The sequence below is a fragment of the Myodes glareolus genome, chromosome 18 (assembly GCF_982192425.1).
Source record: "Myodes glareolus chromosome 18, mMyoGla1.1, whole genome shotgun sequence".
NCBI classification, from domain to species: Eukaryota; Metazoa; Chordata; class Mammalia; order Rodentia; family Cricetidae; genus Myodes; species Myodes glareolus.
Window position 1 is genome coordinate 70,649,087 of NC_142043.1, and position 17,475 is coordinate 70,666,561.

At 51.6% G+C, this 17,475-nt stretch overlaps 1 protein-coding gene across 2 annotated transcripts; it reads right to left on the reverse strand.

Moving 5' to 3' along the window:
• Positions 1 to 4,252: 4,252 nt before the first annotated feature.
• Abcf1 (ATP binding cassette subfamily F member 1) lies at positions 4,253 to 16,285 on the reverse strand. 2 transcript variants are annotated; one of them, XM_087898601.1, is made up of 25 exons: positions 16,111 to 16,285; positions 12,545 to 12,591; positions 11,730 to 11,819; positions 11,504 to 11,630; positions 11,150 to 11,187; positions 10,963 to 11,070; positions 10,468 to 10,542; positions 10,273 to 10,389; positions 9,199 to 9,297; positions 8,911 to 9,033; positions 8,580 to 8,680; positions 8,422 to 8,507; positions 7,907 to 8,046; positions 7,670 to 7,818; positions 7,375 to 7,458; positions 7,145 to 7,269; positions 6,894 to 7,006; positions 6,637 to 6,808; positions 6,432 to 6,506; positions 6,278 to 6,348; positions 5,552 to 5,584; positions 5,301 to 5,469; positions 5,101 to 5,165; positions 4,936 to 5,008; positions 4,253 to 4,836 (listed from the first exon to the last, which is right to left on the reverse strand). In XM_087898601.1, the coding sequence occupies exons 1-25, from the start codon at positions 16,268 to 16,270 to the stop codon at positions 4,670 to 4,672; spliced, it is 2,607 nt and encodes an 868-aa protein (XP_087754727.1). In that variant the 5' UTR covers positions 16,271 to 16,285; the 3' UTR covers positions 4,253 to 4,669. The 2 variants fall into 2 exon arrangements, with proteins under 2 accessions (XP_087754727.1, XP_087754726.1); XM_087898600.1 differs by having other exon boundaries at positions 11,504 to 11,633.
• Positions 16,286 to 17,475: the final 1,190 nt, after the last annotated feature.

The following is a 17,475-nucleotide window of genomic DNA, read 5'->3' on the forward strand; positions in this document are numbered from 1 at the left end:
CACCTGGTGTGTTTTGACTCTTGATTTTTTCAAAACAGGGTTTCTCTGTTAACAGGCTGTCCTGTACCTCACTTTGTAGACCAAGCTGGCCTCAAAATTCACAGAGATCTGCCTCTTGAGTGTTGGGATTAAAGGCATATGCCACCACCATCCAGTGATTCTTGCTTTTAATAAAGGTGGGGTGGGGGTGGGGAGCGGGTTTGGCTTAGAGCACTTGCAGAGGACCGGGGTTCAATTCCCAGCATCTTTGTGATGGCTAACTCCAGGTCTGTGGTAATGTGCATGCTGGCTAGTTTTATCTCAACTTGACACCAGCTAGAGTCATCAGAGAGAAGAAAGCTCAACTGAGAATCCAGATGGCCAATAGTGGTGGTGCAGAGTTTATTTCCAGAGGCAGAGGCAGGCAGAGTTTGAGGACAGCCTCGTCGACAGAGCGAGTTCCAGGGCAGGCTCCAAAAAGCTGCAGAGAAACCTTGTCTTAACAAAACAAAACAAAAAACAGAGATAGGCTGGGGTTCAACATGCAGGTCAGAAAAGCCAAACAGCCAACCACTGGCTTCTACCTCTACCTTTTTCCTAAATGGCGATGCTGCCTCCAGGAATGCTCAGAATGAGACTGTGAGAGCTGTTCCTCCATTTTATAATCCTCTCTAGGACTAGGATTAAAGGCGTGTACCACTACCACCCGGTTTCTATGGCAAACTAGTGTGGCTACTGGGATTAAAGGTGTGTGTTCTGTAAGGCTGATCAGTGTGGCTGTTTTACTCTCTGAACTAAAAGGCAAGCTGCAAGCTTTAATTTATTAAAATACAAATGAAATGTCACTACAAAGGAGGCGGGAACAGGATCAGCACTCCCATGGCCTCTGTTAGCTCCTGCCTGTTGGAGTCCTGCCCTATTTGAGTTCCTTCAGTGATGGACTAGGTACAGAAGTGTAAGCCAAGCAAACACTTTCCTCCTCAAGCTGCTTTTAGTTGTATTTCATCACAGCAGTAGAAATGCTCACTAGAACAATCAACCCTCTTCTGACCTCGACAGACACACGCATGTGTGTGATGCACACATACACAAGGAGATAAAACAGTCATATACATAGAGTCTAAAAAGAAGAAAAAGTTGTTTTGTCGAGTTTGAGCTCCATATGGTGGAAGTAGAGAATGGCTCCCGCAATTGTCCCCTAACCTCCATAGACTTGCTGTGGCATGTGTATGCACCATACATGATAGAACTTTTAGAGTTCAGGTATGACACACATCTTTAATTCCAATATGCAGGAGGCAGAATCCGGCAGATCTCTGAGCTTGCAACCATCCTGGTCTGCATAGAGTTTCAGGTCAGCCAAAGGTTCAGAGTGAGACTTTCAAAACCAAAAGTGTTCCCCAGGATGTCTAGCTGATGGAATAGGATTTGAAGAGAGGCAAAAGACCTTGAAGGATTAACTTTGAAGAGTTAAGGAAGGAGGAGAAACTGGGATGTAAGCAGCAGGAGAATGCTGGTCCTGAATGCTTGGTGTTCATCGGATCCCAACAGGATCCTAGGCACACAGGACAAACAGGTAGGAGGATCCTGAGACTGCAATCCTACCAAATTGGCAGGTGTCTTGACTGTTATTCTGTGTATTGGCCACATGAGGGCAGTGACCTCTTAGCCCTCACATAGCTAAAAATTATCCTCTTCCACCTTGAGGGGAACTAACCAGCCTATGGTCACAACTCTTCTTGTATCTCTTTCTTCAAGGCTACATCGCTTCTTCTCTTCATCTCCTACAAGCCCAAGATTCACTTTCTTTTTCTTCCTTCTGCCAGCCTTTCCTCCCTCCCTCCCACCTTTCCTCCTCTCTTTCTGCACCCATATCAGGTAACTCACAACTGCCTTGAATTCCAGCTCCAGAGAATCCAACACCCTCTTCTGGCCTTTGCACACCCTACACCCCTATCCCAACATATGCAAACTCATGTACAGATATGTAAGAATGAGAAAATTATAAATTAAAAAAAATCTAAGGGTGGTCACTAGTGCGGTAACTGACCCTAGAATTGTGAAGTTAGACACCCATATACACAAGATTGATTTTTTTTTTCTTTTTTCCCGTCACAAAGACAGGCTGAGCACATCAACTCCACCATCTTTTGGTCCAAGTGTGGTTTCTTGTTTTTTGTTGTTTTGGTTTTGGTGTTTTTTTTTCGAGACAGGGTTTCCCTCTGTAGCCCTGGCTGTCCTGGAACTCACAGAGATCCGCCTGCCTCTGCCTCCTGGGTTACAGTGTGTGCTCTGAATCACTGAGCTATCTCTCCAGCTGCCCTCCCCCCACACTTTAAAGATTTATTCTTTCATGCTGTTATCTACATGTAAGTGTACCACATGCATGGAAGCCAAAAGAAAGTGCTGGACCCCCTGTAACTGGAGTTAGCTGTGGTCTGCTATGTGGGTGCCAGGGCTGAACCTGGATCCCCTGTAACTGGAGTTAGCTGTGGTCTGCTATGTGGGTGCCAGGGCTGAACCTGGACCCCCTGTAACTGGAGTTAGCTGTGGTCTGCTATGTGGGTGCCAGGGCTGAACCTGGATCCTCTGAAAGAGCAGCAGGTGCCCCTAACCGTCTGCAAGTGCTGCAGTGGGCCCACAACATCAAGGTTGGCCTGAGCTACAGAGTTAATTGAGGCTAGCCTAGACTACAGAATGACTCCTTACTTCAAAGAACCCCAAAATTTCTGTGATGCTCATTATATGAAACATTTCCACATCCCCTGCAGGTGTCTAAAAGAAAAGCTGGGCACAGCGGCACACTGGTGGGAAGGGGTGCCGGTGCCGCAAAGGCAGACAGGTCTAGATAGCAAGTAACAGGCTAGCGAGACCCACACAGAGACCCTGTCTCAAACACTTAAATTCAGCTCATGAATAAACTATGACTGTTAACAAATTTTGTTTATTCAGACTCTCAGTGACTGTCTTTTTCTCTTCTGTTCCATTCCTGTTTATTTTTACTTTTTAACGATTTATTTTATGTGCATTGGTGTTAAGGTGTCAGATCCCCTGGAAGTGGATTTACAGTTGTGAGCTGCCATGTGGGTGCTGGGAATTGAACTCAGGTCCTCTGGAAGAGCAGTTAGTACTCTTAACCACCGAGCCACTTCTCCAGTCCATTTTTCTTTTTGAGGGACAATTTCCCACCCACATCTAAGGAAAGTCATTTCTAACTCCACACACACTGTTCATGGGGGAAACTGGTGGACAGCCTGGGCTTTGTGCAGCTGTCCAACTACACACCAAGTTTCTCTTTAGCTTTTCCAGACAAGGTTTTTCTGTGTAGTGTTACTTGCCTCTGCCTCCAGAGTACCAGACTCATACCCATGTTCTTAGCAATCACTAGGTAACCGTCATTTCTGCACGGTCTCATTTAGATGTGAGGGCATGTAGTGTTTTCCCCGGACAGCAGCTTAGGACTGACTACCACCTATACCTCAACAACCTCAAGAGGACACCAGCTCCACTGTCCAGATGGGTACCAGGTCAGTCAGGGTTTCCAGTCACCTGGCAAGCACTCCATGGTGGCTACACTGAAAATCCCTTCAAAGGGGCACAGCCCCCAGTCTCCACTGCGCCCTACTTCTGATTGGAAGACTTTTCTAAAGTGGACTACTGCTGTGGAAATGTTCCACTCCTCTCCCCAACACTGCACAGCTCACCACGCTGTCCACTTCTGGACTCCCCATGGTGACATCCTCTACAGCAGAAGCCTTCCTCTCTTCCCTTCGCTCCCAGCCATGCTTAAGTGAGTGAGTGGATGGATAAACCCCAGCAGCTGTTCCACACCACTGGATCTGCCCCTCTCAGGTGTGGACTGGCTTTGGTCCTCACTCCAGCCCCATGAGCTGTCACCAGATAACCCATCTCTGGGACTGTCCTTTCTCTGAACACATGGCAGTCAGTTGTATCATAAATGTCCTTAGTTTTCAAGTCTTCTCTAACCATTCACGGAAGCAGAGCCTTTCTCTTCCCCAGTCTTCCGCAGTGCCACAATTTTAAGGCATGACTCATGTAGCCAATGGGCCTCCCTGCACCCTCTGGGTGCTGGAGTTAGAGCTCTGTGTCCTGTGCCCACAGGGTCTGTTGGCCTTAGATCAGTGTTCTGGAGCCCTAAGCACAGGGTGGAGCACCACTTCATTCAAAGGGTGGGCTTGGTCATTTTCCCTTCCCTGAGGGTACAGCAGGCACACTGGCTGGGGAGGAGAGGAAACTCCACACAGGGACAGGGCACTGCACCCTCTCCTTTATTTCACCCCCTCTAGAAGGAGCTTCCAGTTCAGCAGCTCTCCTTTCCTGCCCAAGTCCCCACCAACAAGTGACCACAGGCCTCAGACGCTCGCCTCCAGCCGTCTGTGGTTCCGACTATGACAGTGAGTCAGGACCAGACCTCCTTTCAGAAGGACTGGACAGTGTCAGTTCTGAGTGGCAAGAGGGGACTCTACCACGGCAAAGGTCCCCTCAGCTACCTGAGGGGGCAGCCCTGCAGTGGGAAGGACACAATCCTCACAGCAAGTCAACACTCCACCTCCATGGCCCATGGGCTGCAGTCGGCAGCAGACACAGCAGGCTTCTAGGTGGATAGAAAGGGGGTGGGCAGAGATTCCAGTCACAGGAGCTTGTCTCAGCAGGCTTCCAGGAGGGGAGCTCAATCCCGAGGTCGATTGATCATGACTTCACCCAGGGCCTCCAACACCTCTCGCTTGTAGTCATCGAAGTCACCATCGATTTGACTGACACTCTGCTCCTCCACCACCCACAACTGGCAGTTGGTTTCTGTGATGAGTCGGGCATCGTGGCTAACAACGATCACAGCTTTGGAGAAAGATTGTAACAGAGGAGAGGGGACTCAGAATAGAAGAGGAGAGCCCAGTTCACACTTTTCGGCTGCTCCTCCCATCTGAGCAGACTTACCTCCTTTGTACTCATTGATGGCCTCCCCCAGGGCATCGATAGACTCTATGTCCAAGTTATTGGTCGGCTCATCCTGTGGAGAAGGAGCGTTCCATGGCCGAGCACTGCGGCCCTGTGTTTGCAGCGCTCACCCTCAAGCCCCCTTCCTGTAACCGGCCCACTTACCAAGATGAGGACATCAGGCTCCCGACAGGCCAGCTCTGCAAACACAACTCGGGCTTTCTGCCCACCTGCCACAAAAGGAAAGGTATTGAGACTCCCGTTATGTGCTTAGGACATGCGGGTTCCCCATTTGTGCGCCTCCTTCTACCAATCTCCAGGGAGTCGATGAGGTCACCTCCTTGGGCACCCAAGAGTAGTAGTACCGGAGAGTTTGCAGATCTGGATAGTGTGGGCGTGGCTCTCCAGGCCAAAGCGGCCCAAGCACTTCCGGGCATCCTGGTAGGGCAGGTTGAAGCTCCTCTGCAGGTACTCGGTGGGCGTCTCCTCCATGTGCAGCTGCTCGGCGTACTGCTGGTTAAAGAAGCCAATTTTCTGCCCAAGAGGAGAGGGAGGTAGTCAGTCGGAGTCCTGTTTCCTGCCAGACTTCCACACCTCAGTCCCAAGGCCAGCTTACCAGGCGATGGTTCTTTCTCATTTCCCCATTGGTCTGCAAGGAAAAAGCAAGAACAGGAAGGTAGAAGGGTTGTGACACCGTAGCCAGTTTTTCCTTTTTCCTTCCCTTCCCTCCTTCCCTTCCTTTTTGAGATGGCCTTATTCTGCAGCTCAGGCTAGCCTTGAATCCACCGCAATACCCCATCTCAGACTCCACAGAGCTACGTTTATGAGTGCGAGCCACCAGGTCTACCTCAATGTTTTCTTAAGAGAAACAAGTATCAGAGTTGGGCTGGGAATAAATGAACCCAAGAAGGTGAAAATGGGTGCAAGGGGGTGAGGAGGGCACTGAGGGAGACACCAGATTCCCCTGCAGTGACCCAGAGTCGAGCTGGATGGTGGCATCACTGCAATCCCAGCTACCTGAGAGACTAAGAAAGGACAGGGTAATTTAGCAAGACCGTATCTTAAAACAAGATGGAGGATACAGTGTGTCAGGGGTTCCAGGTTCACTCCCCAGCATTACAAACGGCAAAAACAGCCCTACTCTGGAGTGAGGATGCAGCCCTCAGCAGTGCAGAGAGGCAACAGGCAAAATACAGACTTGTTAAGCTGGAGGAAAACAACACACAGTTCCAAGATAAACGGGATGTCCCGGGACTGTGTGTTCCCCCAGCTTGCACACTTCTATCAGCCTACAAGGGTGAACACTGGGCCCTCTCCTCTCCCTTCTGGCTTTGGGACTCACTGGTGTCAGCTTGCCAGTCAGCAGCAGCAGCAGCGTGCTCTTCCCCACACCATTGGGGCCCACGATACAAACTGGAAGGAGACAGGCGGTCAGAGAAGCAGCCTCAGTCTTGAGACTCACGCTCCACATCCCATGTCACCCACGACCAACTCACTCCGCGAGTCCATGTCGATGCCAAAGTCCAGGTTCTTAAAGAGGGGCTTCTGCCCCTCATAGCCAAACGTCACACCTGAGAAAAAGCAGCCATTTATAACTTCCCAGTCGCCACAGGGGCCTGGCCTTGGAGGAAAGGGCCTGAGCTTCGGTACAAAGCTAAGGCTCGGGGCTCTGCTGTCCACATGGCAGCAGTGGTCACTCACCGTGCAGGCCGAGCACAGGTGGGCTGAGAGGTGGCGGGTCTGGGAAGGTGAAGCGCACGGTGTATTCCCTGGGGCGCTTCAGGAGCTCAGGGGGCTCCTGAGACTCCTCATCCTGGTTTTTCCGACGGCATTTCTGCTGTTTTCGAGTAAGGACTTCCTTTGTTTGCTTTTCCTGGATGAGGGAAGAAGGCAGCAGTCTATGCAGGCTCAGGCCCACAGGCTCTCCCACCCTGCTCTCCAGAAGCTTGGGCACGCACTGCCTGCTTGGTAGACTTGCCCCCAGCCTTCAGCTCCTTCAGCTTCTTCTCCTGCTTCTCGTATTGCTTTAGCAGTTCTTTCTGCTTCTGCTGGTACATCTTCTTGAAGGTCACTGGGGGCAGAGGACAATCAGGGACAGTTGAATTGGGGAGAGAAGCCATGTATGGAGGTTTGAAGACACAGCACATCGCCAACCCAGGGCCTGCTACTGAGGTCCTGCCCCCCCCCCCCCCCACGAGAGCTTCCTTACTGTAGTTGCCCCTGTAGTAATGGAGCCTCTGGGCATCGAGGTGGATGATATCAGTGCAGACGTCGTCCAGAAAGCCCTGGTCGTGCGAGACGATCAGCAGCGTCTTCCTCCAGCCCTGAAGGTAGCTGCAGTGTAGAAAAGGGTATGGGGGTGTTATAATAGGGGGCGGGAACAGGGAAAGCAGCCAATGGGAGCCAACAACACAAAGGTGGAGAACACAGGCCGCGCACTTATTGAGCCAGATGACGGCGTTGAGGTCCAGATGGTTAGTGGGCTCATCCAGCATCAGCAGTGTGGGTTCCATGAACAGTGCCCTAAGGAGGAATGGAGGGCAAGGTCAGCAGACCCAGAGCCCCTGGCTGGCAAAACTTAATGAGAACTTTCTATTAAACAGGGACCACAAGGGAGAACGCCCCGAGTGCTGCACAGTGGGGGCAGTGTGCCATGGCCTCTAACCTGCTTGCTAAGTGGCCTTGGAAGAAAGGAAAAGGAAAAAGAAACGGGCAGAGTAGCAGTAGGGCCCACCTGGCCAGGGAGACACGCATGCGCCAACCCCCAGAGAACTTCTGTGTGGGACGATTCTGCATCTCAGGGTCAAAGCCCAAGCCAGCCAGGATCCGCCTTGCCTTGGCCTCTGCAGCCGCTGCCCCAGTAGCCCTCAATTCCTCATAGACCTGGGAGGAGGGAGAAGAGAAGAGGACACATGTCCAAGGGTCCCAAGACCCCTGGGCTCACCCTGCATCCCCGTGGCAGCTCCTCTACCTTTTCCAGCCTCTCAGCGGCCGTGTCATCCCCCTGTTCCAGCTGCCCCTGAAGCTGCCGCTCTTCCTCCAGCAACTTGAGTCGTTTGGTGTCCGCACGAAGCACAGCCTGCACTGCTGGCGTTTCATCAGCCACCACCTCTAAGGAAGGGCAGGTCCAAATGTCAATGCCAGTCCCGGCCACCTGACTTAGGCAGCGCACCTAGCCCCCAGCCTCCCCTGCTCACCCCTCCCCCACACCCCTAGCCTCCCCCTACTCATCCCTCCCCAACACCCCTGGCCTCACCTTGCTCACCCCCACACCCCTTGCCTCACCCCCCACACTCCTCACTCCCAGCCTCACCCTGCTCACCCCCCACGCCCCATGCCCCCAGCCTCACCCTGCTCACCCCCCCACGCCCCATGCCCCCAGCCTCACCCTGCTCACCCCCCACACCCCATGCCCCCAGCCTCACCCTGCTCACCCCCTCACCCCTTGCCTCACCCTGCTCACCCCCCCCATGCCCCTCGCCTCACCTTGCTCGCACAGCAGCACATCAATGTTCGGGGGGATGCTCAGGGCACGGTTGGCAATGTGCTTCAGTAGTGTGGTCTTGCCTTTGCTGGAGAACAAGAACCATGAGGACCCACCCACCCAGAGCATCCTCCTTTCCCCGTCAGTCCCATCTTCTCACCCATTAGGTCCCACCAGCCCGTAGCGGCGGCCGGCGACGATGTACAGGTCAGCGTTGACAAACAGCTCCTTGCCATGGGCTGAGATGCTGAACTTTTCCAACTGTAGCCGACAGATTGGATGAACCCAGGACACACATGCACACAAACACACACATGAGAAATCTTTACTTTCCTCAGTGTGGCCAGCCTTCTACCGCTTCCCTCCAAGCACGGGTCCTCCCAGTGCATCCACTCTTTTACACACCTTCTGGAGCTACCAAGAGCCCGTAAGAAAGTGAGGACAGGCCTTTCCTGAAGTGAGTAAGTGGGGCAAAGGCCCACAGATCTCACCTTGATGTCAGATGCATTTTCTAGCATTGCCTGGCGGGAGGACACCTCTGCCTGGGACACTGAGAAGTCATTTTCTGCAGCATTAGCTGCTTTTAAAGACTCCACCTGGCGTTCATAATCCATCTGGGGAGGGAAAGGATGCTCATGTCACAACACAGTGCTCCACCCTGTCACGGCTGAGGGGCCGAGGGACACATCCCCCCCACCCCTTCAGCCACTCTGTGTCAAGCAGCTCTCCTCTTACCTGGCCTTACAAACCCACAGACACCATGAAGAGCAATGGCTGACCTGTTTCTTTAGCTTTTTCTTTTCCTTTTTGCTAAGGTGGGCATAGGGGTCATTTGCCTTCGACTCCCCCTCCTCCTCTTCTCTCTCCTCCTCTCCGCCCTGTGAGAGCGCGTGGTAATGAAGAAAAATCAGAAGCAGCAGCACACATCAAGGACTGATGTCCCAGAAAGCTGATTCTGGGTGTGGTGGCTGAGACAGTGGGTGCTACCTCCTGGTCTACAGAGTGAGATCCAAGACAGCTAGGACTACACAGCGAAATCTAGTCTTGAAAAACCAAATAAAAAAACAGTAACAAAAACAAAACAAAACAAAACAAAACAAAAAACCCAAACCCAGAAACAAACAAATAAACAAAAGCTCCCTTCGGGCCTGCCATGCATCCATGTGGGGCAGGGAGCTGACCTCTCCACCCAGCCCGGCCCAGCTCATGGTCCGCTCTCACTCATTCCAAGCCACTGTCTGCATACAGTCCTTGTTCAACACTGCCACCAGGAACCACCGGTGTGAAATGTGTGGTGAGTAATGAAAGGAAAGGCCTGTAACTAAAGAACTAACTTCCAAGTGTAACTGAGGGTGAGACAAACAAATTTCTGTCACTAATATGCAAAGAAAAGACCGCGGTGTGCAGCCTGAGGATGTCAGAGAGAGATGACAGCATCCAGACGCGATAACTGAGACCAGCACATGACAAGGCGTGTTCTAGATCACGGCCAGCGAATGACACACACAGAACCAAGATTATCAGAGGCAAACTCCAGGCCTTTTCCTCTTCCATCCAGTGCTGCAGTTCCAGCCTCTGGGCCAAACCTGACCCAATGCCTGTTTTCATGTGGCCCATGGGATAAAATGGCTGTCACTTTCCAAGAGTTGTAAAAAGATGAGACAGAGATACAAAACTAAAAACTACTTCAGTGCCCTTTTCTACAGTCCCGGCTGTGCTAAAACTCAGTTCTGCCTGTCTCCCGAGCACTGGGGTTAAAGGTAGGCTCCACTGCTCTGGGCATCACTGCCTCACAGGACAAAGTCAGCAACAGACTTCACTCCTCCCGCCCTGGGCCCCAGCAGAACACAGACCTGCTCTGCCTTCTTGGCTTTTTCTCTATCCTTCCCTTGCTTGGGAGGTTCCTTTTCTTTAGGTAATTCTTCACCATCTTCTCCTTCACTGTCTGGAGCAGCACATTTATTTTGAGGCTAACAAGGGAAAGACAGGCGTGAGGAAACGCTCCACTGACAGAGCCATCACCTGCAGCCGTCACCTGCAGCTCTCACCTTGGCCTTCCCTTTGGACTTCTCCTCCTTTCCCCGTCTGTTCTTGAGCCCAGGCTGCTGTTCCTCAGACACAGCCTGCAGGACACACACAGATGACTTTGCTACTCTGCCACTTACAAACACATTTCCAGAGAGGCCACCATGGTTCAAAAGGGCTGCGGGGGGACATGACACCCGGAAAGTGCCACTCAAGCCCGAGTAAACCAGACAAGAGCTGGAAGGCTAGGGGGGAGCAGCAGTAGCAGAGCGGGCAGCAAAGGCTTAAGCAAGGACGCAGCCAAACTGCTGCAATGCCATGGCAGAGTCCCAAGGGGAGAGGCAGGCGGAGGGTCTTTGTTTCAGATTTGGAGTTTTAACCTCTGAAGACTACGGCATGACAGACAACTCTAAAGATGAGTTCTGGCGGCACGACTGGGGCAAACTTAGGCGAGCTGGTTTACAAGCAGGAAACTGCACGCCTGTGAGGAGGCGCTGGGCTGTGGGGCCGCGCCTCACCTTGTTGATGCGATTCTTCTCCGGCTTGGCAGGCTTGGGAGCATGTTTTTCTTCCTCCTCCTCATCGTCACTGTCATCCTGAATCAGGGCTTCAAAAACATTCCCGCCCTGCAGGAAAAGGCCATAGAAGTCAGCGGGGCGGTGGTGCTTGCCCTTAAGAGTCTCTGCTCACCTACTGATGGCTCACCTTGGCCTTCTTCCCTCCTCGGGGAACCGGTGCAGGCACTGAAATGACAAGAAGAGGAAGTGGACAAGAAGATTCCAGTGTCTGGCTCCTTCACTTCACCAACGCAAAGACCTTGCAAGGAATGAGGCCTTACTCCCCACCAACCATAAATTTTGGATGCCTCCCTGCACCTCAGGTTCCTTTCCTTTTCTTTCTTTCTTTTTGAGAGAGTTCCTCTGTGTAACAGTCCTGGCTGTCTTGAACTTGCTTTGTAGACTAACCTGGCCTTGAACTCAGAGATCCCTGCCTCTGCCTCCCGAGTTTGGGGTTAAAGACGTGCGCCACCACCGCCTGGTGTCCCCTCCAGAAACTTACCCTCGTCCTCCTCATCACTGGCTGGCACCGAGAGCTGCTTAAGACGCTCCATGAGCTCCTTCTCCTCACCATCGTCGTCCACATCCTTCTTCCGTCGGCCTTTTCGGGTGTCTCGCTTTTTCTTCTGCTGCTGAAAGAATGTGGAGTTCGCTGAAGTCCTATCAGCCGAGGGCTCAGGGGCTGGTGGGTCCAAGATGTCCCGGGATTCCCAGCCCGCCATGGGTACCTGCTGCTGCTGCTGCTGCTGCTCCTTCTCCTTCTGGGTTTTCTCTTCTTCCCCAGCTTGTTTATCTTCTACTGCCAGTTCCTCAAAGAACTGTAATGGGGACACAGCAAGCCGCTCAGAGGCCGCCAGCTGTGTGCATGGAGGCCTCCTCTTGCTTCTCTCTCCTTTACAAAGTGCCAGTGGTCATCTCTCTCTTTTTTTTTTTTAAATCTGAATCCACCATGCCTAACTCTCACTCATGTTTGCTCTCCAAGAACGCCTGGCTTCCACTTTCGTACAAGGATGACACACGCGTGCCCACTGAAGCCATGAGCCCACTGACACTCCCCAACCTCCAGACCGTAAGACAGCAGTATTTGTTCTTTTATATTTTTTGTTTGTTTTTTCTAGACAGGGAGTTTCTGTAGCTGGAACTCGCTCTGTAAACCAGGGTGCCCATTTCTGCTTCTCGAGTGCTGGGATTAAAGACATGTGCTACCACTGTCTGGCCATTGATTTTTTTTTTCCTAGACAGGATTTCTGTGTAGCCCTGGCTGTCCTGGAACTTACCCTAGTGGACAGGTTGGCCTTGAACTCAGAGATTTGCCTGCTTCTGCCTCCTGAGTGCTAGGATTAAAGGCGTGCAACACCATCATCGCTGCCCAGCTCTTTCTGAATTCTTTGAGACTCTCCCAGGAGCCCATGTGCCTCCTGCTTCCCGAGTGACAAAACCACCCAGCGGCCCAGAGTCCCTTTCCCCCCTCAGACCTCACAGGTCCATTTATACACATGGAACACCCACAGCCACTTCTCTTCCTGGACCCTCATTTTCTCACCGTCTTTTTGGTCTTCTTGTCCTTTTTGCCTTTTTTCACTACTTTGTCTGGAAGGTGAAACAGAAACACAACATTAGGTTGTTATAAACACCCAGCGGCCTGAGCTACCGCGAGAAAACAGTCTCACAAACGCAACTGTCCGCTTTTGTTCGCTCATCCAAACACTGCCTCCCTAAAACATTTAAGCTGGGCAGAGGTGGTGCACACCATAATCCCTTTAAGGAGGCAGAGGTAGGTGGATCTGTGAGTTCAAGGCCAGCCTGCTCTACAGAGTTCCGGGAAAGGTTGGGCTGTTACTCAGAGAAACCATGTCTTGAAAAACAAAACAAAAGAGCAAGGGCCCTGAGAAAAGGTAGATTTTGGGGGGAAGAGGAGAGGATAGCTAGCCTCACGCCTAGTGCCACACACGGCTCCTATGGAGGAAGCTTAAAGGAGAAGGCACAAGTGGGTCACAGTGTCGTGTCTAGATCAGCTGTGAGAAGAAACACGCATGTGGAAACACGCGGGTCAAATGGGACATGGTCAGGCTGCAGGGAGGGCTTTAGTTGGCCGAGGAACAGTGCGTTATTGGTGTGACCTTTGGTACCTTCAAGCCTTGCGTTCACTTCAGAGTGGGGCAAGGATGGGAGGGAAAGTCTGCGGAGAGAATGCTACAGTATTTTCAGGGTGGTCTACTCTGGTGCTGGCAAGGGGAGGGACGGGCAGAACCCACAGGTGGAGAGCACGGAGAGGCAGAGAGACTTGCAGCATGAAGGACATTCAGGGAACAGCGGAAGAGAATGGCTTACCCCTACCCCACTGTACTGTGTGTGTGTGTGTGTGTGTGTGTGTGTGTTTGTGTGTGAAGGCTGCAGGCCATGACAATGACCATCTGTGGATGAACACCCGGGCTATGCTGAACCTACAGTGTAAAAGACAACTGGTCACTTTCCCATGCAGTCTTCCAGCCTAAAAAGTGACCCGAAAGACTATTTGTTTCTGAGGGCGCAAAGGAGTCTGAGTCCACTGCTCACTTCTGCCCACTGTTACACATGCAACCCTCCACTCTCCGTGCACAGAGGAAGGGTTAATCACAGGACTTCCCTCCATGGCTGGGCCACTACCATGGCTTCTGATGGCCACACTCACTCAGAGCCACCATCAGTCACCTGCTAGCTGTCATTGCTTCCTTTCTAAAAGAGGACTTATTTTAAGCACAGGGACATCAATCTGCACGTGTCTTTTTTTTTTTTAAAGATTTATTTATTATGTACACAGTGTTCAGCCTCCATGTATGTCTGCATGCCAGAAGAGGGCACCAGATCTCATTACTGATGGTTGTGAGCCACCATGTGGTTGCTGGGAATTGAATTCAGGACCTCCTGCATGTGTCTTTTCTTGTGTGCTTGGTGCTCAGGATGCCAGCAGAGGGCACCAGTTCTATGAGACTAGAGTGACACCTTGCTGTGGGTGGATGTATTCTTAACTGCTGAGTTCCAGCCCCACAGTAAGCAACACTGCATCCGAATTCCACGTGTTCCACACTCATTTATCAGAAAAGTCTTACTGAATATCTACTTTGCCAAAATAAAGAAACAAAACAGAACAAAAAAAAACCCCTGGAGATAATAAAAGACAGTCTCTATTTTATATAGTCTCAGAGGCTAACAGAAGCCCTACCCATCTTTCCTGCTTCCTGCCCCAGCTATGCTGTGGACTCTAATCCTCCCAGGTACCTCGTTAAGTCCAGACATAGAAACCTACGCTAGTCTCTGCTCTATGTGTCCTACCCAGAGCACTTTTCGAGCCTGAGCCTGGTACTCACTGGGTGACTGGAGCCCACAGGTCAGAGGTGTGCAAGGACCTCTACATGCCAGCCAGTCCATGGAGCCCAATCCCAATGACCTAGGGCCTCACACACACTAACTCGTCACAACTCAACTACATCTCAGTCCTTTATTTCCACCTTTAATTTTGAGACGGAGTCTCACTAAATTTCCCAGTCTGGCCTTCAGCTTTGGTCTCCCACATATTTGGAATTACAGACCTGAGCCACCAGGTTCTGTCTTCCCCCACATACACAGACATGCACAGACACACACACACACACAGACACCCTCTTCTGACACACGGTACGCTTTTATGTTCACACAGGCGAACTGTTCATACACAGCCAACAAGACACCAACACCGTCTTTGCATGTTTTCCATCCTACAGCCCAATACCACTCTCTCGCCTTCTTCCTTGTTAAAAACTTTATTTTCAATGGGTGGTGGTGCCACACACCTTTAATCCCAGAATGTGAGAAACAGAGGCAGAGGGATCACTGAGTTGATGACTACCGTGGTCTACAGAGTAAATTCCAGAATAGCCAGGGATACACAGAGAAATCCTGTCTCAAACAAACAATCCAACAAGCAAATTTGAAAACAAGTTTATTTTCAGGTCTGGAGAGATGGCTCAGCAGCTAAGAGCACTGACTGCTCTTCCAGAGGACCTGGATTCAATTCCCACCTAACAACTCTTTTAACTCCAGTTCCAGGAAACCCTCTTCTGGCTTCTGAAGGCACTGCATGCATGCAGTATAAAGGCAAAATACCCAACACATAAAGTAATTTTCACCAGCATTCAAGAGGCAGAGGTACAGGGATCTCTGTGAGCTCCAACCAGTCTGGTCTACATAGTGAGTTCTAGGCCAGTAAGGCTACAGTAAAGTGAGATCCTGGCTTAAAAAACAAAACACGAAAAAAAACAACAACTTTGAATTAGAAATATATTTTCTACGTACTACTGTCAACCAACATTCTGTCACCTCCTCCTCTAAGGCATCTGGATGAAGAGCGGAGCTCTGTCTTCACCTCTGTCTAGTCAGCCTCCAGGTCTGTGGACACTGAACTACTATTTCCTTGCCCCTTCTTACAGAAGCCACTGCCAGAACCTGGTATAAAAGGTGTTTTCGAGTCTATCTTGACCAAGGCCCTTCTCCCATTTTCCACTATTACCGTAATAAGCCGATCATAAGAGATTCAGGACAGTTTTGACTACTTAAGACTGAATTAAACTGAGGTGTGGCGTCGCACGCCTTTATTCCCGGCGATTGGGAGGCAGTGGCAGGGGGATTCTAGAGAACAGCACGATCTACAGAGTGAGTCCCAGGGCAGTTTGGGCTACGTAGAGAGACTGTTGTCTTTTAAAGAAAAAAGTTTGTTTTAACTAAAACAAATCAAATGTGAAATTACTGTAGTCTTTCGTGTCTATGATCTCCCCCAAAGTGACTTCAAGCCCCTTCTTGTTCCCTTCATTCCACACACACAGCACATCGCACAAGTACTAAAGTAATCCCTGACCACAGACCCTATTCTAACTCAAAAGCTAACACTCGGGCAGTCCCGTCCGACCGAGTCCCGGCTCTTGTCCTCTAGTCCCTCCCTCGGTGCCATATGCTCCGGCTTGCCTCCCGTCGGCCTCCCGGGGCTCTGGGACTGCCCCGTGCACGCGCGGCCTCTGCCTCCGGCGCACATGCGCAGGACCCACGTCCCACGGCGGCCGCCGTCGCCCCGGCCGTCCCCGCCTCCTCCCCGCTCACCCGCGGGGCTCGTGCCCTCGCCGTCCCCGATCCACTCGGGCTCGGGGGGCTGCTGCCTGGGACCCTTCGGCATCGCGGCGGCAGTTGTGAGTCCTCCGGAGGCGTCCGGTGCCGTTTCCGCTTCCGGCGGCGTGGGGCCGCCAGTGGGCGGGCTCTCCATTAGTCACCCGCCCCGCCCCCGGCGAGCCCACGCCCTGGGCTGGGGGTGTGGCCTGCGGTGGGCGGCGCCCTGTGATGGTCCCCACGCCTGAGCTGCTGATGGCGACGCGGTGACACCCGAGGAACGACATAATTTCTGGGTAGAGAGAAGAGGCTGAGGCATCTCTGATCTCACTGTGTCACCCTAGCTGGTCTGGAACTCGCTGTGTAGACCAGGGTGGCCTCCAACCCTGAGGTCCCTCTGCTTTTGGCTCTGGAGTGCTGAGTTGGTGGCCTGTGTCACCACATCCTGCTCTGAACCTTTTGGTTGTCGTTGAGACAAGGGCTCACTGTGTAGTACTTGTCTGGTAAACTCACAATGTAGACCAGGGTGGCCTGGAGCTCATAGAGCTCCGCTTGCCTCGGCCTCTGGGAGAGCTGGGATTACAGGTCTGCACTATTACGCACGAGGGGTTTCTTTACTAAAACATAACACCTCCAATCATTCCCCACTACTTTCTAATCTTTTATTTTAGACAGGGCTTCTCTGTGTAAGTCCTAGAACTCCCTTTTAGATCAGGCTGGCCTCAAACTCAGAGATCCAACTGTCTCCCCTGCCTCGGCCTCCCAAGTGCTTGGGATTAAAGGCGTGCACCACCACCACCAGGCCTCCACCCTCTTCTTTTTAATACTACATACTGCAAACTGTACTTAAAGACAATTTAATTAATTTAGGAAAAAGAAACTGCCTGGCCCTTGGAGGACAAGTCACAAAATACTCAGGTGTACAGATATAAGCAAGGAACTCCACCCCAACAACCAGAAACCACTGGAGTTTTTTGGGTGCAGGCGTGGGATCAGATTATTTTGCTGTAATTGGCCTACTATAATCGCACATCAATAAAACGGCAAGTGAGGAACACTTGGTAAGTTTCGAGAAGTATATACCTTTTCAGGGGGGAAAGGGGTTTTGACTTTGGCTGTCCTAGAACTGGCTCTGTACACCAGGCTGGTCTTGAACTCAGAGATCCACCTGTCTCTGCCTCCCAAGAAGCATATGCCTTTTAAACCACAATCAGGACTTAGCTGTGCTTCTAACTCTAAGGAATGGCAGGCATAGGAGCTTGAGGGAGGCATTTCTACAACTGGGTCAGCGCCCATCCTTCGGCATCCTTTATACAGTCCAGGCTTGCCTCAAGGCCATTAAGTAGCCAAAGAGGACATTGA

Excerpts from the sequence above, each read along its gene's own strand:
- Abcf1 (XM_087898600.1), bottom strand. The coding sequence starts at position 16,270 with ATGGAGAGCCCGCCCACTGGCGGCCCCACGCCGCCGGAAGCGGAAACG. Across the intron at positions 9,298-10,272 it reads AAGCCAAGAAGGCAGAGCAG|GGCGGAGAGGAGGAGAGAGA; the intron begins GTCTGTGTTCTG and ends GCGCTCTCACAG. Across the intron at positions 5,585-6,277 it reads TGACTGGCAAGCTGACACCA|ACCAATGGGGAAATGAGAAA; the intron begins GTGAGTCCCAAA and ends TTTTCCTTGCAG.